Below are 27,591 nucleotides of genomic sequence, written 5' to 3'. Positions count from 1 at the left end.
CTGTCAGCAGGGGAAATGCTGATCTTCTGTTCATACAATGTATGAACAGAGGATCAGTGTTTCCCCTAGTGAGGCTACCCCCCCCCCCCCACAGTAAGAACACACAGGGACATACTTAACCCCTTCCCCGCCCCCTGGTGTTAACCCCTTCACTGCCAGTGGCATTTTTATAGTAATCCAATGCATTTTTATAGCACTGATCGCTATAAAAATGCCAATGGTCCCAAAAATGTGTCAAAAGTGTCCGAAGTGTCCGCCATAATGTCGCAGTACCGAAAAAAAAAAATCGCTGATCGCCGCCATTACTAGTAAAAAAAATATATTAATAAAAATGCCATAAAAATACCCCCTATTTTGTAAACGCTATAACTTTTGCGCAAACCAATCAATAAACGCTTATTGCGATTTTTTTTAACGAAAAATAGGTAGAAGAATACGTATCGGCCTAAACTGAGGGAAAAAGAGATTTTTAATACAGCTTACCTGTAAAATCTTTTTCTTGGAGTACATCACGGGACACAGAGCGGCATATTCATTACTATATGGGTTATATGGAGTACCTTCAGGTGATGGACACTGGCAATCTCAAAAACAGGAAGTGCCCCTCCCTATATAACCCCCTCCCATAGGAGGAGTACCTCAGTTTTGTAGCAAGCAGTATGCCTCCCAAAATGGTCCCCAAAAGAGGGGTGGGAGCTCTGTGTCCCGTGATGTACTCCAAGAAAAAGATTTTACAGGTAAGCTGTATTAAAAATCTCTTTTTCTTTATCGTACATCACGGGACACAGAGCGGCATATTCATTACTATATGGGATGTCCCAAAGCAATGCTTACAATGAGGGGAGGGAGAACATCTTCCTAAGACAAAAGGATTTAATTTAGAGATATACTCAAATCATAATAAATCCAACTTAGTTGAGAAAAAATAAATTTTTAAATTTAACTCAAAAGGGAGCCCCCGGAATCCGAGGGTCTCAAACTGCAGCCTGCAGCACTGCCTGCCCCAAGGCTGTATCCGTATTCCTTCTTACGTCCAACTGGTAGAATCTTGTAAACGTGTGGACAGAAGACCAGGTTGCCGCCTTGCAAACTTGAGCCATAGAGATCTGGTGGTGTGCTGCCCAGGAGGCGCCCATGGCCCTAGTAGAATGAGCCTTTAATGATAACGGAGGAGGCAACCCTTTCAAGCCGTAGGCCTGAGTGATTAACTGTTTAATCCACCTCGAGATGGTGGATTTTGCAGCTGCCTGCCCCTTTTTGGGCCCATCTGGTAAAATGAACAACACATCTGTTTTCCGGATCTTCTCTGTAGCTTTAAGATAGGCCTTCATGGCCCTGACAATATCCAAGGTATGCAGCAACCCTTCCTTTCTGGAAGTAGGTTTAGGAAAGAAGGATGGTAATACCAAATCCTGGTTTAGATGAAAACTGGATATAACCTTTGGTAGGAAGGAAGGATGAGGGCGGAGAACGACCCTGTCCTTATGAAAAATAAGATATGGTTCCTTACAGGATAAGGCTGCCAGTTCCGATACTCTTCTGGCGGAAACTATGGCGACCAAAAATACTAACTTCCTTGTCAGTAAAACCAAAGGAATTTCAGCCAACGGCTCAAACGGTTGTTTCTGTAAACTTGACAGAACAAGATTTAGATCCCACGGACAAAGCGGGGATTTAACTGGAGGATTAATACGTAAGACCCCTTGAAGGAAGGTCTTAACTAGCGAGTGGGTGGCCAGCGGCCGCTGAAACCACACTGACAAAGCTGAAATCTGTCCTTTGATTGTGCTTAATGCCAGTCCTTTATCCACTCCTAGCTGGAGAAAACTTAATACTCTATCGATGGTAAACTTGCGAGAAAGCCATCGCTTGGACTCACACCAGCCTACATAGGCCTTCCAGACCCTGTAATAAATCACCCTAGAGACCGGTTTCCTGGCTCTGATTAGGGTAGAGATTACTTTCTGAGACAGACCTCTACCCCTGAGAATCAGGGATTCAGCTTCCAGGCCGTCAAATTTAGATGCCGTAAGGCAGGGTGGAGGATCGGACCTTGCGATAGCAGGTCTGGCCGTAGAGGAAGAGTCCAAGGGTCTCCCACTACCATCTTTAGGATTAGTGAATACCATGCCCTTCTGGGCCATGCTGGAGCTACCAGGATGACTGGTATGTGCTCCACCCTGATCCTGCGCAGCAGGCGGGGTAGTAACTGGAGCGGGGGAAATACATAAAGTAGTTTGAACTGATGCCAAGGGCAAACCAGCGCATCGGTTCCGCAGGCCATCGGATCCCTTGAGCGGGATATGAACCTGTCTAGCTTCTTGTTGAGTCTTGATGCCATGACGTCTACGTCCGGCACTCCCCATCTCTGGCAGAGTGTCTGAAAGACCTGTGGATGTAGAGACCATTCCCCCGGCAACAGAGTCTGGCGACTTAAAAAGTCCGCCTGAAGGTTGTCCACTCCTGGAATAAATATTGCCGATATGCAGGGCACATGAGCTTCTGCCCATAGGAGAATCAAGCTCACCTCTCTCTGAGCGGCTTGACTCTTGGTTCCCCCTTGGTGATTTATGTATGCCACTGCCGTGGCATTGTCCGATTGAATTCTCACCGGGAACCCCTGCAACTTGGACGTCCAAGCCCTGAGGGCTAGTCGAGCAGCTCTGAGCTCCAAGATGTTGATGGGCAACTGCTTCTCTGGCTTTGCCCAAGTGCCTTGGCGAGTGCAACCATCCAAAATTGCTCCCCAGCCTGTTAGGCTGGCGTCTGTGGTTACTATCTTCCAAGCCACTGGGCTGAAAGACTTCCCCTTCAGTAGATTCTGAGGGTCTAACCACCAACACAGACTTTGTCGGACTCTTGATGAGAGCGGCAAAGGGATATCTAAGGCCTGTGGCCTCCTGCTCCAGGCTGACAGGATGGCTGCCTGCAGGATGCGAGTGTGGCTCTGGGCGTACGGTACCGCCTCGAATGTGGCCACCATCTTGCCTAGTAACCGCATACATAGGCGAACAGTTGGTTCCTTCTTGCTTAGAACCAGTAGAATTAATTCTTTGATGGCTTTGACTTTTATCAGAGGCAGAAACACCCTCTGTTGTTCTGTGTCTAATCTCATGCCGAGATATTCCAACTGCCTTGTGGGCTGGAATGCTGATTTTTCTCGATTTAGGACCCAGCCGAACCTCTCGAGGTACTGAACTGTGAGGGCCACTGCTCGTTCCAAGCCAGGAGACGAGTGATCCATGACTAGGAGGTCGTCCAGGTATGCTAGGACCGTGACCCCTTGAATCCTTAGATTGGCTAGGATTGGAGCTAGGACCTTCGTGAACACCCGGGGGGCCGTAGCCAACCCGAAGGGAAGTGCCATGAATTGGAAATGACGTAGAGCCACCGAGAAGCGTAGAAATCTTTGATGTGGCTGGTAAACTGGAACATGAAGGTAAGCATCCTTTATGTCTATGGATGCCATGAAATCGTCCCTCTGAAGTGCGGCAACTGCTGACCGCACGGATTCCATCCGAAATGAGCGGACTTTTAGGTATGCATTTACCATTTTTAAGTCCAAAATTGGCCTGACATCGCCGTTGGGCTTTGGGATAATGAATAGGTTGGAGTAGAAACCTAGCCCCTGTTCTTGGACTGGTACCTCTACTATTACCTCCTGAGAGAGTAGATGATTCAATGCCGCTATTAATGCGGCTCCCTTCTTCGGATCGTTTGGTACTCTTGACTCCTGAAAATGAGGAGGAGGAAACTTTAGGAAGTCTAGTTTGTAGCCTGTAGCCACGGAGGACCGTACCCATTTGTCGGGAATGCTGGCCTCCCAAACCTCTGTAAAGAGACGCAGTCTTCCCCCCACCTTCGAGGGTGGGGGCGCCCCTTCATAAGGCCGGCTTGGGGGCTGGCTTTGCTGGCTTGCGAAACCACTGCTTCTTGCCTCTCGATACTGTTTGGTATTGGAGGGCCCCTGCCCAGGGGAGTACTGTCGTTTAAACGCAGGCCCCCGAAACTTCTTCTTGGTGGGCAAAAGAGTACTTTTTCCGCTTGAAATGGTCTGGATGTATTTGTCCAGGTCTTCTCCGAAGAGTCGTCCTCCATGGAAGGGAAACCCTACCAGGAGCTTCTTGCATGGGGGCTCTGCCTCCCAGCTCTTTAACCATAAGAGTCTTCTCATATGGATAAGGGATAACGATAAACGTGACGCTTGCTGGATCGAATCCTTAATCGCATCTACTGTAAAGCGTATGGCCCTAGGGACGTCCGAAAATTCTTCTGCCTGCTGGGCAGGAATAAGTTTAAGCATCTGCTTAGCTTGATCCGATAATGCTTGCGCAACCCCAATTGCAGCCACAGCTGGCTGCACTACTGCCCTTGCAGTAGTGAAGGAGGTTTTAAGTAGCGTTTCCAAGCGTTTATCAACCGGATCCTTGAACACCTGTATGTTTTCTACAGGGCATGTTAAAGATTTGTTAACACATGAGATGGCTGCGTCTACAGCCGGGGCTGCCCATCTCTTGGAAAATTTCTCTTCCATAGGATATAAGGCAGAGAATCTCTTTGGTGGTACAAAGATTCTATCTGGCTTGGCCCAATCTTGGAACATAACTTCCTCTAGTAGAGGATGGATCGGAAAAACCGCATTGGTTTGAGGCGCTCTTAGTGAGCCCAAAGCTGAGACCGTTGATACTTGGAGATCTGGTACTGGCAAGTTGAACGTCCTATGGACCAAGTCTGTTAAAACTTGAACCCACCAGCTCTCCCCTTGGGAGGCTGCGCCAGACTCCTCCGTACCCGGATCCTCGATCCCTGAACCTACTTGGTCCTTGTCCAAGAGGTCTTCCCACTCCTCTGCGGAAGGGACCTCCTCATCTGAGGGTTCACGCTCTATTCCGTTTTCTGCCCCGCATAGCCTTGGCTATCATCTTTTCCATTCTTTTTTCCATCTCCTTTAGAGAGGTGGACAGTACCTCGTCCGTGACCACCCTAGGGTTGGACTGACCCGTGCCAGCTCCAGCCCCAGATCCCGATGGTCTCACCAAGGCTCCTTCTGGGGAAAGTAGCGGTAAGACTTTGTCCGAGACCCCGGACCCTCTGGGGGAATCCCCACCTTTTGTACCCTCCGAACCAGATGCCATGGTACAATACCGAGGTACGCCCGCTACTTAATGGTGTTTGGGAAAATAAATAGTTGTTGCCCAAAAAACCCTTTCTGGGGAAAAAAATGCCTTTCCTTATTAATCTTGGTTCTTTTTTTTTTTTTTTTTTTTTTTTTTTAAACCAAAGAAAGAAAAACCATTCTGTCCCCCTTTAGTAGTATTTGCCAATAAAAACTGCTGAAAAGAAAAAGAAACCCTATCTTTAGGGTGAAAGACAGTCTTTTTGAAGACTGTAATACTCTTCTTTGGCCACTGTGTGTCCTCGGCGCCCCACTCTGCCGCTCTGGTCCTTCCTCTCTCAGTTCCAACACATCACTGAGCTGGGAACTCTTTTGGAAGGGCCGCCCCTTCCTTTTACCTACGGGCCCGCCCTTCCCCTTCAGAAAAACGGCGCGAAATTGCGCCGATATCACGGGGACGCGCGCGCCCGCCGGCGGGGGGGGGGGCGAGGCCCACACGAGGAGGTCAGAGGCTGATCCTGCCGTCCAGGCCAGGATCCACAGAGCGGCATTTATTTCTCTGCAGCAACCGCCTGGAGCTCTCTGAGCAGGCTTGCAGGTAAGAGCATTCACTCTCTACATAAGAAACCTCAATAGATTCCCAGGGGCTTCTCTTAAAGAGAATTGTCACTATACACACAGGCCCTTTTCAATGCTACTAGCACCAGTTGCAATACTACCAGGGAGGTCACAATTATGGGGAATATACACATATAGAGTCGTCCTATCCTAAGATATGTGACTCACCTTGCCAGATGCAGCGCATAAACCATAGGCATGTCCCACTGTGACCTTCCCCCAGAAAAAACCTGCTGCGAACCAAGTTCCGCAAGTTTCCCCTTCACTTACCTGCTCCATGCCGCAGGACTTTGCACAGCAAGAGGTCCAATCTTCCCCCATCTCCGTGGGGCGTCTAGACCTTCAGGCCCTGGGTTCCTATGAAGGATCCACTGTCCTGGGCCCATATAGCACCCTGGCAACAGAAACATTAGGCCCCCAAAGGTTTCTAAGTTCTGGGCCCAGAGTCCAGCTCTCTGTGACAGAAAGCATTATGGGCTATACCCCAATGGTTTGGGGTCCGGTTGCTGACCACTTTAGCACTGAGGCCTTTGGACAGAACCGGTTAGCCCACCTTAATCCCAAGGATGTGGAGGCAAGCTAAACCATGACCAACACCTAAGACACTGGCGAAAAAACTGAGGTACTCCTCCTATGGGAGGGGGTTATATAGGGAGGGGCACTTCCTGTTTTTGAGATTGCCAGTGTCCATCACCTGAAGGTACTCCATATAACCCATATAGTAATGAATATGCCGCTCTGTGTCCCGTGATGTACAATAAAGAAAAAATGTTTTTTTTATATATTTTTGGGGGATATTTATTACAGCAAAAAGTAAAAAATATTATTTTTTTTCAAAATTGTCGCTCTATTTTTGTTTATAGCGCAAAAAATAAAAACCGCAGAGGTGATAAAATACCACCAAAAGAAAGCTCTATTTGTGGGAAAAAAAGGACGCCAATTTTGTTTGGGAGCCACGTCGCACGACCGCGCAATTGTCAGTTAAAGCGGCGCAATCCCGAATCGCAAAAAGTGCTCTGGTCTTTGACCAGCAATATGGTCCGGGGGTTAAGTGGTTAAAGTGATTTAATTTTTTTATGGTATTGAAATGGTTAATTACCTGTCATCTCCTCTTTCCTGCCATGTGACCCACACGATAAATTAGGCCTCATTCACATGGAGCATATGCGTCCATGTCCAGTGTGATGGCCATGTACCACGTGGGGATACTTGGTGTTCTGTGTATCCCTGTGCAGGCAGTCCAGTGAAAGTTCGTTGGGACGCAGCAGCTGCATGGACAGTCAAATGTCAAAATTTAACATGCAGACAGGAAGGGATGCATGTACCCAAATGCACAGTGTCTGCATTCAGATCTGTGCACCCACCTCTATAGCTCTCTGGTAGATGCAGGAAAAAGTGGCTCAGCATACAGGACCTGTCTCAGCGCCTGTCTGACTGTGCCCTTAGGAATTTATAAAAACTAGAGCAGACAGAATTTGAAACAGCTGTGCATGGCAACCAATCAGCTTATACCTTTCAATTTTAAAGCCATACAAGCTGTAAATAGAAGCCGATTGGTTGACATGTGCAGCTGTTCCAAATTCTGACTACACCAGTTTTGATAAATTCCCCTCACTGTGTTTTACATTTCTTACTCCTGACTACTGCATTCTAAGTACAGCACATTCTGGTTGCATTCTATGCATGAAGGTAAAAAACCTGTGTGCAGCAGCCCCACCTACTACTTACCTGAGCTTCCTCTCAATCCAGGGATGTCCACGAGAGCCTTGGCTCTCTGGGGACTCGCACTCCTGATTGGCTTTTGGCAGCAGCGGAAGCCATTGGCTCCCGTTACGGTCAATCACAGCCAGGGAGCCAATCAGGAGACGGAGTGGGTGGGGGCGAGCCACTGCTCCTTGTGTGATTGGACACACAGAGTCGAAGCTCAGGAGTGTGCCTGCCCCAATAGCGATCTGCTTGCTGTGGGGGCACCCAACAGGAGGGAGGGGCCAGGGGCGCCGGCGAGGGACCAGAATAGAAGAGGATCTCGGTTGCTCTGTGCAAAACACAGAGCAGGCAAGTAGAACATTTTTGTCATAAAAAACAAACAAAAAAACAAACAAGGCTTTAACCACTTCCCGTCAGCGCGATAGCCAAATGACGGCTACAGAACGGACCTACAATGCAGGGAGGCCGTCATTAGTGCACCCTTCCAGTAGCAGGGTACAAAACAAATTCCAAAGGCGTATCACTCCAAAATAACGAATACAACAAAACAAAATTAACTTACAAAGTAATCTGAAACAAAACAAAAATGTTTTCCTTCATGCACATCTCTAGTATTAAAATGTGTTAAGTTAAAGCAGAAGAGCAACTTCAAATATTAAAAATGAATTAAATTGCGTTTTTGGTTTCTAAGGCACATCCAAGTCCTTAATTTGTGACATCAACAGCCCTGTTCACTTACATGGGCAGAATCCCTTGGCATGGAATCAATTAATGAGGAGAAGGACACACATAAAAAAAAAAAAACACACACACACACACACGCCCTAACAAATGGGCATCCAACTACAGACTACAAGCGGTTCATTTAACCAAAATTCATACCTCCTAACTTCTTAACTTAAAGTGTCGCTCCACTTTTGTAGAAAAAAAAAGAAACTTATAGTAATTTTTGCTAAGATGCAATATGACAACATGGAGGAGTTCTGTACACAGATGGTGTACAGGAAGCCCCCCAGAAATTTTATTTCCTGCTTTTGTAATTAGCTTGCAGATTTTACCAGAAGTCTGCACTAAGACACAAGTCAGATTTTGGGCATCCCCTGCAACAAATACTTCAATTTGGTGAGATTCTCCCAAAGGGTTAATCATGTCTAAAGGGATTCAGGCCCTGCCACTTTCCTCATTAGAACCCTGCAAGTGTAACAGCTGTTCACTAATGAGAATAAAAAAGTTGCTCCCATTCACATACACTTCACACATGGACACAGACAAACAGCCATTTCTTCAGAACAAAGGGTAGTAGTAATAATCTGCAATGACAATTTGTTAAAATCCCTGCAATGTAGATCACTCAGAGGAAAATGTTTTTTTTTCTCAAAAGGCCAGTTACTCTTGAGGCCCGATTCACACCTATGCAGGTTGCAGTTTGCATATTTCAGGTGCATTTTTTCAATACACATTTTTGATCCATTGACGTCCATGGAACCAAAAACCATGGCCCTTTTCATAAAATACATGTAGCGCCTGTGTACTTTTCAGTACAGGTGCCATACTAAACTTAGTGGGGAATGAGAGAGTTACTTGCTCTCATTCATTGATTTGTTAAATTTGGCTGTCGCCAATTCTGGAATGTCCTGTGGGTCAGTCTGTGCGTCCAGAGATGCGGTTTCATCTTTGGGTGGCAGGTGGCACCAGAGGGGTCACTTCTTCCCAGCAGCCAATGAGAGGAGTTTGGGCCTCGCTGTGCATGCTGGGGAGGGGTATTTATGTGGCAGAGGCCGTTGCTCGGGGTTCTTCGCAGGTTCCGGGTGCGGCACCCACCTTTAGGGTGTGCGCACATCACGGGCCCCGGCGTTATGGCCTACCAGGCCGGGGCGCACGTGCTACGCGGAGTTCCTGACTCTGGGCTTCTTAGGCCCGGAGCAACTGATGCTACAAATGGGGCCCCAGTGACTTACTGGGTCCCCCATCTCTATTGAGAAGATCCCAAGCTGGGTGCTGTTCGGTGGGGGGGATCGGTCTGAGGAGAACCCGGAGGCAGGTGATCCAATAGGGCTTGAACGAACCATCGGGGATCTGGGTGACCGGACACTGACAGGTTGTATTCAGACTGTCAGTCGGTGACCCCAAATCAACATTGGGAGGATTCGCCCTGCCGTTCAACTTTCAAGTACTAGGCCTGTGGCAGAGGTCTCATCTTCAAACCCAAATTTAATTAGAGCCAAGTCTATGGCAGAGACTTGTTTCCTTCCCAGTTTTTCTAAGTGGCGCTCTGGCTGCCAGGTTCGTGAGAGGAATCTGTCCAGGGGCACTTTACCCACTTCGGCTGAAGTGGCGACGAGGAAAGAGTTGCTGTAAAAGCAGGACTGCTTTTACTTATCCATAGCCAGATTCTGCGAGGTTCATTCTTCTTTCACCAACCTGTCCTGTCTACCTCAAGTTAACATGTTGGTCGTGTTGACCAGGAAAATAAAGCATTGAAAACGTCAACCAACAGTCTGGACATTCTATTACTGCTCTCATTGCTGTCATCATCACTAGACACATCACTGGGGTAACTAAAATACGCCGATCCCAAATTTAACCAGCGGCTCCTCCGGGGGTAAGCGATACATACACATATGTGAACTACATCAATAGGAAACCATGTTAAATGAACTGTAGTGTGTTTTTCTACAAAACTGAAAATGCACTAAAAAATGCATAGGTGTGAACCAGGCCTAAAGTCATATTAAACCCAAAACCAAAAATGCAGTATATTGCAGCTCATTGATCCTTGGGTGTGGTGCTGCACCAATTTTCTTTTTTCCTTAATTTCCCCCTAGTGATCCAGCCAGTAACATTCCCTGTCTTATGCTGGCCATACACTATACAAAAAAATAAATAAAAATAATCAGGTGAACCCATTTTCGAAAAACAAACACTTGTCTGTGAGAAAAAAACAATAGTGCCATCGTGTAATGACCAATAAATCGTTCAATGGACATAAATAAATACATTTTTTGATGTTTTTTTCACATATACCTTGTGCAAACAGTTTGGACTGGAAACACATTAACCTTTAAAATTATGGTTCGTCCGAAAATTTCAAATCTTGACTATATTTTTTTGTCTAAAAAAAACAAACAAAAAAAAAACAAACCTTACATTATACATATATTGCTAACACCTACAGGTAAGCCTACATTAAGGCTTACCTGTAGGTGTTGGCAATATCTCCAAAATCTGCACAGTTTAGGAGATATTCGCCAATGAAAGGTACCGCTGTCTAATGCGCATGCGCTGTAGACAACGGCGCACTTACAATAGCCGTCCTAAACACGGAAATGCTGTGTTTGACGGCTCCCGCCAATCACATCGCTGGAGCCGCGATACCCGGAAGTAACCTCCGGGAGCGATGGAGGGGGACACGAGGACGGCTTCTGGTGCTTCCTTCTAAAGGTAAGTACATGCATTATGAGCTAGTATGCTAGTCATACTAGCTCATTATGGCTTTGTCTTGCAGGTTTTTTTATTTAAAAAAAAAAAGTTTAAACAGGGTTTACAACCACTTTAACTGGCTGAAAAACGAACAAACTGTCCAAATTTCAGGCAATTTTTGGTATAGTGTATGGCCAGCATTTGGGTGGGTGTATCCACTTTGGATGAACTGGTAAAGCAGACACCTTTGGCCAGCAGCATTTTCAGTCTAGGGGAGGGCAGTCTTCAAGCTGGCTACACATTATGCAATTTTCTGGAGGGTTGTAAAGGTTTGTTTTTTATTTTCTAAATAGGATCCTTTAAGCTAGTGCATTGTTGGTTCACTTACCTTTTCCTTCAATTATCCTTCTAAATGTTTTTTTTTTATTTGTGGTCTTTCTCTGAATTTCTCACTTCCTGTTCCTCCTTAGTAAGCCGTTCTGGCTGACTAACCCCCAGCCAGAACAGCTCGAATGATGGGTGCAAGCTTACTGAGGAGAAACAGGAAGTGAGAAATTCAGACAAAGAAAAAAACATTTAGAAGGGAAAAAAAAAAAAAAAAAAAAAAAAAAAAAAAAAAAAAATCGAAGGAAAAAGGTAAGTGAACCAACAATGCACTAGCTTAAAGGAACCTATTTAGAAAATAAATAACGAACCTTTACAACCCCTTTAAGACCTCTTTCACACTGAGTCGGTTTTCAGGCGTTTTAGCGCTAGAAATAGCCTCTAAATAGCGTCTGAAAACCGCTTTCCATTCATTTCAGTGTGTCTTTTCACACTGGGGCGGTGCACTTGCGGGACGTTAGTAAAAGTCCTGCAAGCAACATCGTTGGGGAGGTTTGGGAGTGCTGTGTACATCGCTCCCAAAACGCCCTGCCCATTGAAATGATGGTCAGCGCTTCCAAAGCGCCGCAACACAACATTTTGAACCCGTTCTTTGGAGGTAAAAGCACCCTGCTAGTGGCCGAAAAGCACTCAAGTGCTGCCAAGACAGTAACACTACCTGTGATTATAGTTGCCATTAAAAGTCCCCACTAGAGTTCTCAGATGACCTTGATCAAGAGAACCTAAGTTGGCTGATCAGAACTCCCCCCCCCCCCCCCACCAAGTAGTAAGAGAAGGAATACAAATAGAGAATACATGGAAGGGAGAGGAAAAGAGGAGGGGGGGGACAAAGAAAAAAGGGAGAGAAATAATAAGAAGAAAGAACAAGAAAGATGGCTAGAGAGACAAGAAATTAGGATAAAAAAGAAATAAAATGGAAGGAAAGAACAAAGACAGAGAGTGGTACATTCTAAAATGTACCATAAGGGGTTTTCCCAATTTCTAAATTATTGCATTTATGAATTCCAACAACCAATATAAAGGAATAGTAGTGGTAAAAAAGGACTTAAAGGTTTAATTTTTTTTTTTAAATACAATTCTTCTTGGGGGGGCATACGTTTGCTAATAGGTGTTCCCCATCTCAGAAAGTTGGTAGGCAGGTTAAAGGCCACCAAATTGAACATATTCCATGAGTACCCTATATTTAAGCACTCCTGGAATAGTGGATGGATGCCTGCTCCCATTTCCTGGCTATCAGAAGAGAAACATTACAGCCTCTCCAAGCTCATCTCTGTCCATACCTCCCAACCAGGGCCACCATCAGGGGGGGTACAGGCAGTACACCTGTAATGGGCCCGGAGGTCCCCAGGGGCCCGGATGGCAACCCCCTTTAAAATAAAAAAATAAAAATGTATATTATTTTATTTCCCTTTTTAATATATATATATATATATATATATATATATATATATATATATATATATATATATATATATATATATTTTTTTTTTTTTTTATTAAAGGGCTCAGAGGTCCCCAGGGCCCCAGATGTATATTTTTTATTTCTTTTTATTAAAGGGCCCAGATATATATATTTCTTTATCTTGTAAAGGCCCCCCCCCCCCCCGCTTCTAAATCCCCCCCCCCGACCCTCTTAGGATAAAGGTTTTACATAAATGACTGAAAGCTGATTAGTGAAAATGGGCAGAATATAGGTCTTTGCTTAGAAGAGCATGTTAAATAACAGTCTAAACCTTCATAAAGTATACACTATAAAACAGACATACCCGACAACTTTCTGAGATGGGAATGAGGGACACCCATGCCTACATACTTTTTGCTAATAGAACACACCCCTTGCCACACCCCCTCAAAAGGGAGAATTTTGCAAAAAAATTAAAAAATGATTCGTTAAACTCACAAGTGCTTTTTTTACCACTACTTTTCCTTTTGTATTGGTTTTGAAATTTACAAATGCAGCAATCTATAAATTGGATACAAGGTTTAGTACTGGGAAACACTTTTGAAAGTGCATTTTATATACATCAGACCAAAATGAGGGACAAAAATGAAGGAGGAAATAGGTACAGTGGGACATTGTTCCAAATCAGAGACAGTCCCTTGAAATCAGGGACAGTTGGGAGCCATGTACAGACTGTAATGCTTGTGCCCAAAACATACTCCATGATTACTGTGCCGTGAATGACAGTCTCACTTACATAAACCTAAAAGGACCAAGGAAAAATAAAAATCCTGCCACAGTTCCAGAAATCCACAGCAGACACAGCAAGGCTGACCAACGATGAAAATGATAATTTCATCAAAAAATAAATAAAAAATAAATAGAGTTTACATCTACTTGATGCTATATACAACTTTGCAAAGCATTTACCCGTTACAGTAAACAGCTGTATACACTCAGAAATCTGAGCATACACCAGATTATAATAAACCAGATGGAAAAATACTACATTTGCTAGATGTTTAGGAATTAGTTGCAGCTCCAACAGTGATTACAGCATTTTGCCAGAAAACTATTAGTTCATAGGGGTTTGATTTACTAAAACTGGATAGTGCAAAATCTGGTGCACCTGTACATGGTAGCCAATCAGCTTCTAACTTCAGATTGTTTAATTAAGGGCTCTTTCACACGTCCGTTCGTCCGTTTTTTGGACGTCCGTTAACGGACCGCAATGCTTCCCTATGGGTTAACGTCCGTTAGCGGATGAGCATCCGCTAACGTCCGTTAGCATCCGTCTGCGTTAAGTTCCGTTTTTTTGGACGGAAGAAAACCCTATTTTTCTTCCGTCAAAAAAACGGAACGGACGAAAAACGGACGTTAGCGGATGATCCGTTTACCATCCGATCCGCTAACATCCGTTTTTCATCAAAATATGTAAAAAGCCCCCCCCCAAAAAAAAAAAAAAAAAAAAAAACGGATGAAAAAAACTGATGGAAAAACTGACGGAAAAACTGATCTAAAAAACTGAGCTGACGTGTGAAAGAGCCCTAAGCTTTGACATAAAAGACCTGGAAGCACAATATCAGTTTTCAAATTAATAGGAATGAAGACTTTCCTTTTAAGAATCTTGAATATACAAACACATGCTGCCATATAGCATATATAGTTTGCTTTAAGTGGTTGTAAAGCCATTTTTTAAACTTTTACCTACAGGTAAGCCTATAATAAGGCTTACCTGTAGGTATAGAGAATATCTCCTAAACCTGTACGATTTAGGAGATATTACCCTCGCAATGCGCCGCTGATTGCAGCAGCACAAGCGCAGCGGGGATCCTCAACTAAAGGACCGAATTGAAGTCTCCCATCACGGGAGTGACGACATCGCGGCTCCAGTCAATCACATCGCTGGAGCGGCGATACCCGGAAGATACGCCGAGTCAAGATGACATCTCGCTCGGCGTGGACCAGGTAAGTTCTCTTCTCCCCGTTCCGTGGTAAGTATTTCATAATGAGCTAGTAGCTCATTATGTCTTTTGCCTTGCAGGTGTAAAAAAAAAAAAAAAAAAAAATTCCATATGCGGGTTTACAACCGCTTTAATAATAAAAAAAAAAAAAAAGGGAGCATGTAAGTAATCAGAAAATCTTTACAATTATATTGGTAAAAATAGACATACCTCTTGGGTGGGGCTGTGAATCCTTGTACATAGACCACATAATATCAGCATGCCTGGCATCACAACAGGTTCGCAAAAAAGAAAAAGTAATGCGGGCCAGATGAAAACACTTGAATTATATAGAGGATGCAAGATCAAATTACATTATGCTCTCTTGGTTACTGACGCAAGACATTGTGCTGGCGATGCTAAGAAAAAATGCACAGCTCCATTTCCATTAGCTGAAAGGATGGGCTGCCCTGTAGATAAAGTAGCTCATGTCTTATTATCGAGATGGGCACCGAAGGAGCTCTGAGGTTGCCCTGCAGTAATATGCAGTAAACAAATAGATAATCTCATCAAATGTTAAAAGCAGAGTGGCTGCGACAACACACAAATCAGGAAAGAGGATTGGAGACTGGAACTGCTGCCTGATAAGAAATTAAGTTTTAAAGAAACATATTGCGCAATTGATTTTCCAGGACATGAGTATTACGCCTTGCCTTTTTTTCTAGAATGCCCAGAAAAAAAAAGTTCTCTAGTGCTACCTGAGAATAATTTTTATATTCCTTTGTAAATGGAGATCTTCTTCTTCATTGTAGTGACAAAGTAACAAAATTCAATTAACACTAAAACTTTCATCCACATTTACTGGCAAATTAATCGTGCTAAAAATGAGTGACTTCACTAAAATGAAACAGAGTTAGGAATACACTAAAGAGCGTCAAGATTACCTACTCTAATTACTCAGAAACAAGACAGGGCCCCCCTGAGGAAGTCATGTGACGTAACGCGTAGGACGGATCGGACAGACACTGACTTGAAGTGAAATTGCACAGTAATCTTAAATGTGAGTGCATTTTTACCTAATAAATTGTGCTTTATTGAAATGATTCACAATGGGATCCTTTTACTTTTTTTTTTTATTTGACACATGGGCAAGGTATATGGGCCGCATAAATAATTTAGTGATAAAAAATAAAAAAACACCCTCTACTACCTGGAACCATCACTGACGCCACCAAGGGGGTCCCTAGTGGACAGGAGCCCTGAAGGTGTTCAACCCAAAGAGCAGATAAACCCTGATGGTTTAATAGCATGAGAGTGATTAGCATTTTGAAGGTAAGAGTCTAGAGAGCACTGAGGTGGCACTGTGTGTATTCATAGAAGCACATCATCTGGTGTGGGGAGACTGAAAGAGACTGTTATTTTAATACACATATTTATGTATTATTGAGTCAATAGTGATGGTCACCTAGTACACAGTTGATGTATAGTATTTGTATGGGACACTGACTTATTTTGCACATTGGTATATGTTAGATATGACATATATCTTTAAGAAATCTTTTAAAATGATAGCCAGCAGTGCAGCACTATAATTATTATTGTACAGGATGTATATAGTGCCGACAGTTTACGTAGCCCTTTACCATATAAAAGGCAGACAGTACAATTGCAATACAATTTAATTTAATTTAATACAGTAGGAATCAGAGAGCCCTGCTCATTAGAGCTTACACTCTAAGGCCTCGTACACACGACGGGACATGTCAGATGAAAACTATCCGCGGGCCGTTTTCATCGGACATGTCCGCTGGCGGATTTTGGTCTGATGGCTGTACACACCATCAGACCAAATTTCCCGCGGACAGCGAACGCGGTGACGTGGCCGCGCCGTCGCCGCGACGTGTGCGACCCTGGAAGGTCAATGCTTCCACGCATGCGTCGAATCACTTCGACGCATGCGAGGGCTTTCGGCCAAGCGGACATGTCCGGTGAGTCGTACAGACGACCGAACATGTCCGACGGACAGGCTTCCAGCGTACATGTTTCTTAGCATGCTAAGAAATTTTTGTCCGCTGGAAACCTGTCCGATCCGCCGGAAAATTGTCCGGTCGGCCGTACACACGACCGAACATGTCCGTGGAAACTGCTCCGCAGACCAGTTTCAGCGGACATGTTCGGTTGTGTGTACGAGGCCTAAGAGGTGGGGTCAAGAGATACAAGATGTAATAACTGTGGGGGGATGGGCCTACAACACCTGTACAAGGAGGAGGGACAATTGAGGAAGGACAGAGGGAATTGGTTGAGAGGTATGATATTACTTTTAATGTTGTACAAATTTTATCTGTTGCCACTGTTTATTCGCAAGAAACACTTGGCAGAACAGGTACATGCTGTTTGTTTGTTTTTTTAATTGAAACTAATAGTTTGTTTTTTCCCTCCCATGCAGAACTTTTCTATACATTTGCAGAGTGGAGGATATACAAGGAGTAAAGATTGAATGAAGAGAAAAAAAAATAAAAAATTATCACAAAATATTGGCTGGTGGTTGACTATATATAAGCTGAACAGTGCTCAAAATAAGGACATTCCCAAGGACAAAACTCCAATTTCCAGGCCAACACCTGTAAATCAGGCAATTGTAGACAAGGCTAAGTAATGAACATTTACTATCTGTGCTTGAATATGGAGTTACTCTAGTATCTGAAATGCCTAACAATTTATTTTAGAATTCAGTGTCTGACACCACACTACCTAGTACTGCACAACACTTACAAATCATATTCTGAATGTCTGGAGCAGCCCCACTCCTAGGAAGAATTTTTGTTTTCCCTGGAGTACCACCCTGAAGGACAACTCTTCTGTTAAGGCTCCATGCACACTGAAGGAGTTTTTTATCGGTTTTGAGCGTTTTGCGTTTTTTTCTTTGAAAAACTGCACTTTGAACGCAAATTTTCGAGCGTTCTGAAAAAAGCCAATAAACTCCAAAGCTCATTAACACTAAAAAACGCCCAGGTGTGGTTTGAACACCGTTTACATATGGGGGCGCTGGTCACGTATGTGTTCGCTTTCTGCGCGCAAGCTCGTCGGGACGGGGCGCGTTTTCTGGCTCCTAACTTTTTTACCTGGCTCCTAGATTCCAAGCAAATTTGTCAACCCCTGTTGTAAACGCTATAACTTTTGCGCAAACCAAACGCTTATTGCGATTTTTTTTACCAAAAATAAGTAGAAGAAGAAGAATACGTATCGGCCTAAACTTTAGGAAAAAAATGTTTTTTTTATATATTTTTGGGGGATATTTATTACAGCAAAAAGTAAAAAATAGCAAATTTTTTTAAAAAAATTGTCTCTCTATTTTTGTTTATAGCGCAAAAAATAAAAACAACTGCAGAGGTGATCAAATACCACCAAAAGATGGTATATAAGTGGGAAGTATGTGCAGGTGAGGGAGAGGAATGTGGAGGGTCTAACAGTGTGCACTATGTACAGGAGAGGAGTGCAAAGGGTATGGCAAAAGGCACTATGTACAGGAGAGGAGTATGAAGGGTATGACAATGGGCAGTATGTACAACTCTTCTGTTAAGGCTCCATGCACACTGAAGCAGTTTTTTATCGGTTTTGAGCGTTTTGCGCTTTTTTTCGTCGAAAAACTGCACTTTGAACGCAAATTTTCGAGCGTTCTGAAAAAAGCCAATAAACTCCAAAGCTCATTAACACTAAAAAACGCCCAGGTGTGCATGGGCACATAGGCTAACATAGAGTTCAGTTTATGGGCTTTAAAAAAAAAAAAAGCCAAAACAGCAATAAACTGCAGTTTATAAGCTTCAGTGTGCATGGAGCCTAAAAAGTTAGCTTTAATCGATTTTCACTGGGTGGCCCTGTTTAAACTCACACAGGCTTTTATCAGAGAGGCTTTTGCCGAGTCCTCTGCAACCTCCACATACATTTTATCTACTCATTTATATAGGAACAGCCAAATGTTGGCATGTGTATAGCTCCCCATAGGAATGAATAAGGCCAAAGGTGCACATAAGCAGAATGAAGAGTACCAAAAGGTGTACAGATTCCTTGTAGATACTTTTAGAGAGAAAGAGAAAAGAGAACATGGACACACCTGTCACATACCAACTGCCATCATACCTTCCTGCACATGCTGACCCCCATCATCCCTTTTGCTATTAGGCCCATGTCATATACACATACTACAATACTCCTTACCAGCACATACTTTCCCCACTTAAACACTTCACCAATGTGCCTAATATCTTTAACATTGCCTGGTCTGGGAAAGTTACATTATTTCCAATTGTAAAATATAAAAAAGTGAAAGTGCTATTAAAAAAATGTCAACAAAAAAAGTTGAGGCTTTAGGCCCCCTTTCAGACTGGGGCGGGAGCCGCAGTGGCGGTATAACGCCACTAAAAATAGCGGCGCAATACCGCCGGGATTGCCGCGGGAATCAGCCGCTAGCGGTGCGGTATTAACCCCCGCAAGCGGCCGATAAAGGGTTAAGACCGTCCGCAATGCGCCTCTATAGAGGCGCATTGTGGGCGGTATTGCCGCGGTTTCCCATTGTTTTCAATGGGAAGGAGCGGTGAAGGAGCGGTATACATGCCGCTCCTCTCACCGTTTCAAAGATGCTGCTGACAGGAGATTTTTTTGTCTCCCGCCAGCGCATCGCCTCAGTGTGAAAGCCCTCGGGCTTTCACATGGAGTCTGCAGTGAAGGAGTTTTTCAGGCGGGATAGCAGCGCTATTTTTAGCACTGTACCGCCTGAAAAACTCCTCAATGTGAAAGGGGCCTTAAAGTAGGCCCACTGGTACAGGATTCAAACACTTTCTTGACGTAGGGAGATACCATGCTGTTATATAGCCTCTTTAAGAAGGGCACCAGATAGAGAGGCTCCAGCAGTGGCAGCCCGTCCATTAGGGGCACTGCTCTACTGGTCCATGCGCCTATCCCCTAATCTACATGCATTGCACCGAACGCATGGATTCCAATTTTTTTTTAAAGCACACGATTTGAGCCAGAGTCTCTTTTTGGCTTTAAAAAAGGGTGGGCTTGAGGCACAGAGCACTGCGCCCCAAGCCCACTTCGTTGTGCGACAATAGAAAATTAATATTCGCCATTGTCTTCCTGATTCTCCTCCCGGCAAAGCAGGACCTGAGACCCGATTGGCCAGGGAGTCTTAGGACCGACTTCCTGTTTGGCCGGGAGGAGAAACAACGGCCCTGGAGCTTAGAAGAGTCAGGGAGTAGCTCAGCCAGCGGTTCTCTCCAGCCAGGACTCGACTCGCTCTTTCAGGGATGACTCACCCACAGCCACATCCAGCCCTCCCACCGCCTCAGACAGTGGAGGAAGGAGGAGGGGGAAATCAGAGTGTCATCCTGGAACTCGTCACCTGCCTCCTAAGGTAAAGGAAAAGGCATCCCTGTCCGCAGTCAATGTCGTAGTCACAAAAAAAAAAAAAAAATCTCTGATCGCCGCCATTACTAGTAAAAAAAAAATTATTAATAAAAAATGCCATAAAACTATCTCCTATTTTGTAAACCAGGGCTCGACAAATCCCGGGCGCCAGGTCGCCATGGCGACTAGAAATGGGGCCCTGGCGACTTGGCTTGGAATGGGGGGGCAAAAAAAAAAAAAAAAAAAAAAAATTTTTTTTTTTTGAGCTGGGGCCATCTGGTGGTGAGCCGTTGGTATTACACGTTATTACCACCAGATGTGAGCTGGCGCCATCTGGTGGTGGCCGTTGGTATTACAAGTTAAGCATTACAAGTTAAACAGCAATTCTAATGTCATTTTTCACTATTTTCACTGCCATCTTCTTCCCTCTAATTAGAACCCCCAAACATTATATATATTTTTTATCCTAACACCCTAGAGAATAAAATGGCAAACGTTGCAATACTTTCTGTCATGCTGTATTTGCGCAGCGGTCTTACAAGCGCACTTTTTTGGTGAAAAAATAAGACAATAGTAAAGTTATCTCCATTTTTTTTTTTTTATATTATGAAAGATAATGTTACGCCGAATAAATTCATACCCAACATGTCATGCTTCAAAATTGCGTCCGCTCGTGGAATGCAGACAAACTTTTACCCTTTAAAATCTTCATAGGCGACGTTTAAAAAAAATCTACAGGTTGCATGTTTTGAGTTACAGAGGAGGTCTAGGGCTAGAATTATTGCTCTCGCTCTACCAATCGCGGCGATACCTCACGTGTGTGGTTTGAACACCGTTTACATATGGGGGCGCTGGTCACGTATGTGTTCGCTTTCTGCGCGCAAGCTCGTCGGGACGGGGCGCGTTTTCTGGCTCCTAACTTTTTTACCTGGCTCCTAGATTCCAAGCAAATTTGTCAACCCCTGTTGTAAACGCTATAACTTTTGCGCAAACCAAACGCTTATTGCGATTTTTTTTACCAAAAATAAGTAGAAGAAGAAGAATACGTATCGGCCTAAACTTTAGGAAAAAAATGTTTTTTTTATATATTTTTGGGGGATATTTATTACAGCAAAAAGTAAAAAATAGCGAATTTTTTTTAAAAAATTGTCTCTCTATTTTTGTTTATAGCGCAAAAAATAAAAACAACTGCAGAGGTGATCAAATACCACCAAAAGATGGTATATAAGTGGGAAGTATGTGCAGGTGAGGGAGAGGAATGTGGAGGGTCTAACAGTGTGCACTATGTACAGGAGAGGAGTGCAAAGGGTATGGCAAAAGGCACTATGTACAGGAGAGGAGTATGAAGGGTATGACAATGGGCAGTATGTACAGGAAGAGTGTGGGGGTATGACAGAGGGTAGTACGTACCAGAGAGAAGTGTGGAGGGTATGATGGGGCAGTATGTACAGGAGAGGAGTGTGGAGGGTATGACAGTGGGCAGTATGTACAGGAGAGGAATGTGGACGGTATGATGGTGGGCACTATGTATAGGAGAGGAGTGTGGAGGGTATGACAGTGAACGCTATGTATAGAAGAGGAGTGTGGAGGGTATGACAGTGGGCACTATGTATAAGGGAGGAGTGTGGAGGGTATGACAGTGAGCAGTATGTACAGTAAGAGGATTGTGGAGGGTGCGACAGTGGGCACTATGTATAGGAGAGAAGTGTATGACAGCAGGCACTATGTACAGGAGAGCAGTGTGAAGGGTATGACAGTGGGCGCTCTGTATAGGAGAGGAGTGTGAAGGGTATGACAGTGCGCACTATGTATAGGAGAGGAGTGTGTAGGTTATGACAGTGGGCACTATGTATAGGAGAGAAGTGTGGAGGGTGCGACAGTGGGCACTATGTACAGGAGAGGAGTGCGGAGAGTATGACAGTGAGCACTATGTACAGGAGAGGAGTGTGGAGAGTATGACAGTGAGCACTATGTACAGGAGTGGAAGGATATTTAGGGACTGCGTAGTGGTTAAGCGGGTCATACATGGATTGAAATTACGCCAATTATGCAGAGACCAGCTATATTTGATCTATGTATGGGCTAGCTGGTTTTACACAAGTCAATCTATTAATCGACTTGAGTACAACCAGCCTGTTAGGTTTTTCCCAAAACAATCAGTGCTGCCAGCTAAAGTTAGCAACACTGATCATTGTACGCACTGGCAGAACACAATAACACTGCAGGAGTGATTCCCCCATCCACAGGTCAGCAGGTGAGAGGGTGTGTGGGGACAGGCTGGGGAGAGATACTAGTCAGTGGCTGGGTAGGCACTGGTAGTATCAGAGCCAGATACACACAGGTTACATATGCCACGATCGTTAGAGCGAGAACAATAATTCTAGTACTAGACCTCCTCTGTAACTCTAAACATGTAACCTAAAAAAAATTTAAAGCATCGCTTAGGATACCAAAAAAAAAATCGTGCTAACTTAACTAACTAGTGTTTTTTTTAATGAATGAAACATTTTTTTTCCAAAAAAACATGTTTGAAAAATTGCTGCGCAAATACTGTGCTAGAGCTGCACAATTAATCGTTAAAAAAACGTGATTTCGATTCAACCCCCCTGACGATCTCCAATGCACAGTTTGACGATTCTTTCATATAACAAGTGGAAAGACTTTCAGCTATCAAAAGAAAATATCTGGGCAGTCTGCCAAGTTTTTAACAGGAAACATTGTAACTAACGCTTCCTTCATAGATAAAAGGGATACACTTCTGTGTGTAAAGAAAAAATCTGGGCAGTCTGCAAAGTTTGTAAACAAAATGAAACATTGTAACTAACTTCCTTCTTAGATCAAACATCTGTGTGTAAATGCGGGAAATTGAACCACTTAAAGTCCAACACTTGTTTCTTAAGTTAAATAGCAATATTATTTGCTAGAAAATTACTTGGAACCGCCAAACATTATATATATTTTAGCAGAGACTCTAGGGAATAAAATGGCTATTGCTGCAATATTTTATGTCACACTGCATTTTCCCATTTCAATGAATAATAAAAACCATAAAAACAAAACAGTAAAGTTAGCCCATTTATTTTATTTTTTTTGTTTTAATGTGAAAGATGACGTTACGCCGCAAGAATCGTGAGAGAATCGGGATCTATCTTCTAAGCAAATTCATTTTAGCCAGAATTGTGCAGCTCTACACCGTGCAACATAAAAAGTGCAAAGACCACCATAGAGTAGTTTTCTAGCAAAAAACTAATTATGATTTTTACATGTAGTAGAGAAGTGTCAGAATTGGCCTGGGTACAGCAGTCTGCTGTAATGTGTCAGCTTGTATTTATATTGGCCGCTCTGAATGTAGCTTCTGACAGGCTGTGCAAGCAGGCCCGTATCTCCGGAACCATTAATGATAGCCATCCCATATTTTGATCAGTTGTGGGGTAGGTCTTCCCACGCCTACCCCCCAAATGTGGGGTTTCTGTGACCTCTGGTCGTCGAGCTACAACCCCCGAAGTCAATCTTTTTTTTTTTTTTTTTTTTTTTTTATTTATTTTTTTTTTTTTTTGGGCAAATGGGCCTATCTTGAGAAAGGGGCCTGGAGCTGCAGCTCCATCAGCTCCCTTGTTAATCTGGCCCTGGACGTAGTGCGGAATCGCAAAAAGGGGCAAGGTCCTTAACCTGCATAATGGTCCAGGTCTTAAGTGGTAAATCCCCTAAAAAAAAAAAAAAAAAAAAAAAAGCGTATGGACTGTTCTAGGGGCTCATCACCATGCGAGCTCTCTCGCATGAATGTGATGAGTTCATGCGGGGAGGACCAGAGACAGCCGCCGAGGGACCCCAGAACACGTGGATCGGGGCCACTCTGTGCAAAATGAACTGCACAGTGGAGGTAAGTATAACATGTTTGTTATTTTAAAGAAAACATTTTTTTTCCTTTTAGTGACACTTTAAGTTAAGTTAATTTTGGATAGTCTGGAGAGGGATTAGAACCCATGTCAGTTTTTATTGCTGTTTGTGCCCCCATTAGGGAAATTCTCTCTATTTGTCCTGTTTACTTTTATCATCAAAAGGAGAAAGTAAAAGACAATCCCACATCAGAACAGTAATAGGGGAGACATGTTCCAATTGGTAAACTAGTTCTGGTGACACACTGGAATTCCCTCACTTTGGAGCAATTTACTCTCACTTCCTGTTTTGGTTATGGGACAGGAAGTGAAGGGAATCTCTGTAATGGAACACAGATGGCAAAAGTTAAATAAATAAAACACAATAGGGGTTTTAACTTATTCTATCTAAAATAAAAACAGTTTTAACTTTAGTGTACACTTTAAAACTTTGTATGTGCATTATAATTACCAGTATACACTAGGAATAATTAACCACAACTGGAGCAGCTGTGCATGCATAGTAACCAATCAGCTTTTAGCTTCAGCTTGTTAAGTTAAAGTGGGTGTGAGCCCTGGTTCACACTGGGTACGATTTGGAACGATTTGAGATGCGATTTGACATGTCAAATCGCATCTCAAATCGGCGGCAATTGTCGGCAATGGCACTGTCATAATCAGTGCGACGCCGCATCTGCGATTTCAAAAAGTAGTTCCTGTACTACTTTTTGCGATTTCGGGCCGCGATTTACATTAAATTGCGGCCGAAATCGCGGCAAGTCGCGGCAAAATCGCGGCCGCGAAATCGCGGTAAAATCGCACATTTTACCGCGATTTTGAATTCGCAGCAGTGTGAACCTAGGCTCAAGGCTCAAGGTATTTTAAAGTGGATGTAAACCCACTCTCGTCCTTTCTAAACTACTGCCATAGTGCTGATCTATAAGGATATACATGCCCCAGAATTGTATCCTTACCTGTCAAATGTCTCCCCTCTGTCTGTTATCAGAACTGAACAACTACAGATTCTGTGTGTGGATCTGTTGTCTGGAGCTCGGTGGGTGGAGTCGTGATGTCACTAGACTCCCCGCCCACCTTTACACTCCCCTTTGTCCTATGTATTTCTTACACTAAATTCTGCTATGATCACTAACATCCAGTCAAAATCCAAAAAAGTAACCACATGCCTTCAGAAAAGGAGTGGGGGTGGGAATTAAAAAATAAGGCCTGTTTCCAGGCTAGTGCATGAGATATGTAAATAACCTGTCACTCACAGCAAGGGGGCGGAACGGACAAAAGTTTTCTTCTGTTTGTCCGTTTATTTCACTGAAAAAAAAGAAAAAGAGGATTGCTCAGAGCTGGATTAACTTCGTGGCAAGGCTAGGAACAGATGATGGGAAATCATTTACTCTACATTGTGACAGCAAAACAATAAACACATTTTGGGTTTACATCCACTTTAACTTTCATGAATTCTATGCATGAAGGTAAAAAAACTTCTGTGTGCAGCAGCAGCACCTAATACTTACCTGAGCCCAATCTTCCTCCAGCGCTGAGCACACGAGCCTTGGCTCCCCCTCCTTATTGTCTGAGACAGCAGTGGGAGCCATTGGCTCCTGCTACTGTCAAATCACAGCCAATGAGGAGAGAGCAGTGGCGGGGCCAAAGTGTGTGAATGCTATGGGAGCCCTCAGCAGGGGCTCCGAGAAGAGGAGGATCTGGGCTGCTCTGTGCAAAACTATTACACAGAGCAGGTAAGTATAACAGAACAATTTTATTTATTTTATTTTTTATTTTTTTTTAACTGCCTTTATTATCAATTTAAACAATATCTTAGCTTAACAATATGGTAGCTGATTGGCTACCATGTACAACTGCTCCAGAGTCTGTCTGCTCAAGTCTTTTATACCAAGCAAGACTATAAAAACACTTAATATCTGTTTACAATTCAACCTTATTAATGCATAACAGTGAATTTGTGTGTAAAGACATTTAAAACATAGCAAGTAAAGATGGCCTTGCATGGGTAGTACCGGTAATTCCTTTGAAAGTAATTAAATATTATTATTAATATTATTATTATTATTAAATTGGTTTGATTTTCTAATAGTTAATGGGGGGTCAAATCAGTGATTGTATTTTAAATGCAGCGAAGACAAAAAAAAAAAAAAAAAAATACAGTATATTTCAATTCTATTTGGGAAATTCCATTCATTCCAAAATCAAATGTTAAAAATACAGCCCCCCCCCCCCCCCATGTACTTTTGACGAACATTCATTAAAGGGGTTGTAAAAGTTTGTTTTTTATTTTCTAAATAGGTTCCTTTAAGCTAGTTCATTTTCCATCCATTTCCCTTCTAAATGTTTTGTTTCTTTGTCTAAATTTCTCACTTCCTGTTCCTCCTCAGTAAGCTGTTCTGGCTGACTAACCCCCATGGATGATTGGGGCAAGCTTACTGAGGAGAAACAGGAAGTGGGAAATTCAGACAAAGAAAAAAAAAAAACATTTAGAAGGGAAATCGAAGGTAAGGGAAAGTAAACCAACAATGCACTAGCTGAAAGGTACCTATTTCGAAAATAGAAAACAAACCTTTACAACCCCTTTAAGTCTGACGGCATTATCAAATATACAGACAACATTATTCATACACAAATCCACCAAGGTATGACCAACTTCACTATACCCCACTGCTTGTAAACAGAGGTTTGTGTGTATTACTGCAGAGAAGAGGTTTTAAACATACGATTAAAATAGCAAGCCACATAAACGGCACCCCCCTAAAACCTTTGACGATAAGCCATATACATGAACTATTTTTTGTAGTGCAGAGGGTAGGGTTGCCGCCTCATCCCTTTAAACCGGAACATAGTAATTACAGATGCAGATAAGGCACCAAGTGAGTTTAATTATCACCTTAATCAGCCACAGAACCTGTGTAATATGTGGAACGGAGGTGGCAATACTAGCAAAGGGGGCTTATTTTACATGGTTTACACTAAAGTGTATCCAACAGCATCTAGTAAGAAATAACACAGGCACCATAGAAGGCACTGACAGGTTCATAGGAAATGCCTTTTCAAAGACGCCCTTAAGTTCCGCCATAGCTCTGTAACTACAAGGCAAAATGCTAACAACTGTTATGCATGATACATTGATTTCCACCCCAGCAAAATCCATGAAGGCAGTGCCTTACCTCCTCTATTTCCATCAACATTTCAGGCATTTTGTGGCAGTGTATATATAGAATATAGCAGTGAGAAGGCGGCTGGGGAAGCTGCAGATCTCTGCTCCAGTCTTTGTCTTTTCAGTAGTGAGCACATGGAATGAGGAAACACCAGCTGCCCTTTGTACAGGGTGGCTGTTTAGTTCACGCTCGTGATTGTTTCAGTCAGACAATGACCGCTTGTTGTTTAGCCAAGTAGCAGCTAGTCAAATTTAAGCCTTGCCTTTAATTAACTAATAACAGTTATAGACATTCCTACTTCTGCTGATGTAATTCCTCTCTTGTCGGGGGGGGGGGGGGGGGAATTAATTTGACCAATAATGGAGTAAAATGGAGTGTTGTCACTTTACAATTTAACCACTTAAGGACCGGAAGATTTTCCCCCTTAATGACCAGGCCATTTTTTGCAATACGGCACTGCGTTGCTTAACCACTTCCATACCAGGCACTTGCGCACCTTCCC

The 27,591-nt window shown here is 43.4% G+C and overlaps 1 protein-coding gene across 1 annotated transcript in view; it reads right to left on the bottom strand.

Annotated features, from left to right (window-relative positions):
• Nucleotides 1-27,314, bottom strand: part of MAT2B (methionine adenosyltransferase 2B) — a 111,407-nt gene extending 84,093 nt beyond the window's left edge. Inside the window, exon 1 of the mRNA XM_040344662.1 lies at nucleotides 27,099-27,314. Within this exon, the coding sequence (XP_040200596.1) occupies nucleotides 27,099-27,128 (30 nt within the window). The 5' untranslated portion in view covers nucleotides 27,129-27,314. The remainder of the gene's footprint in view (nucleotides 1-27,098) is intronic.
• Between the last annotated feature and the right edge of the window lie 277 nt (nucleotides 27,315-27,591).

Source organism: Rana temporaria, chromosome 3, assembly GCF_905171775.1.
Source record: "Rana temporaria chromosome 3, aRanTem1.1, whole genome shotgun sequence".
NCBI lineage: Eukaryota > Metazoa > Chordata > Amphibia > Anura > Ranidae > Rana > Rana temporaria.
The sequence above is the reverse complement of the archived record's forward strand: the minus strand, read 5'-3'. Positions and strand labels throughout refer to the sequence as shown.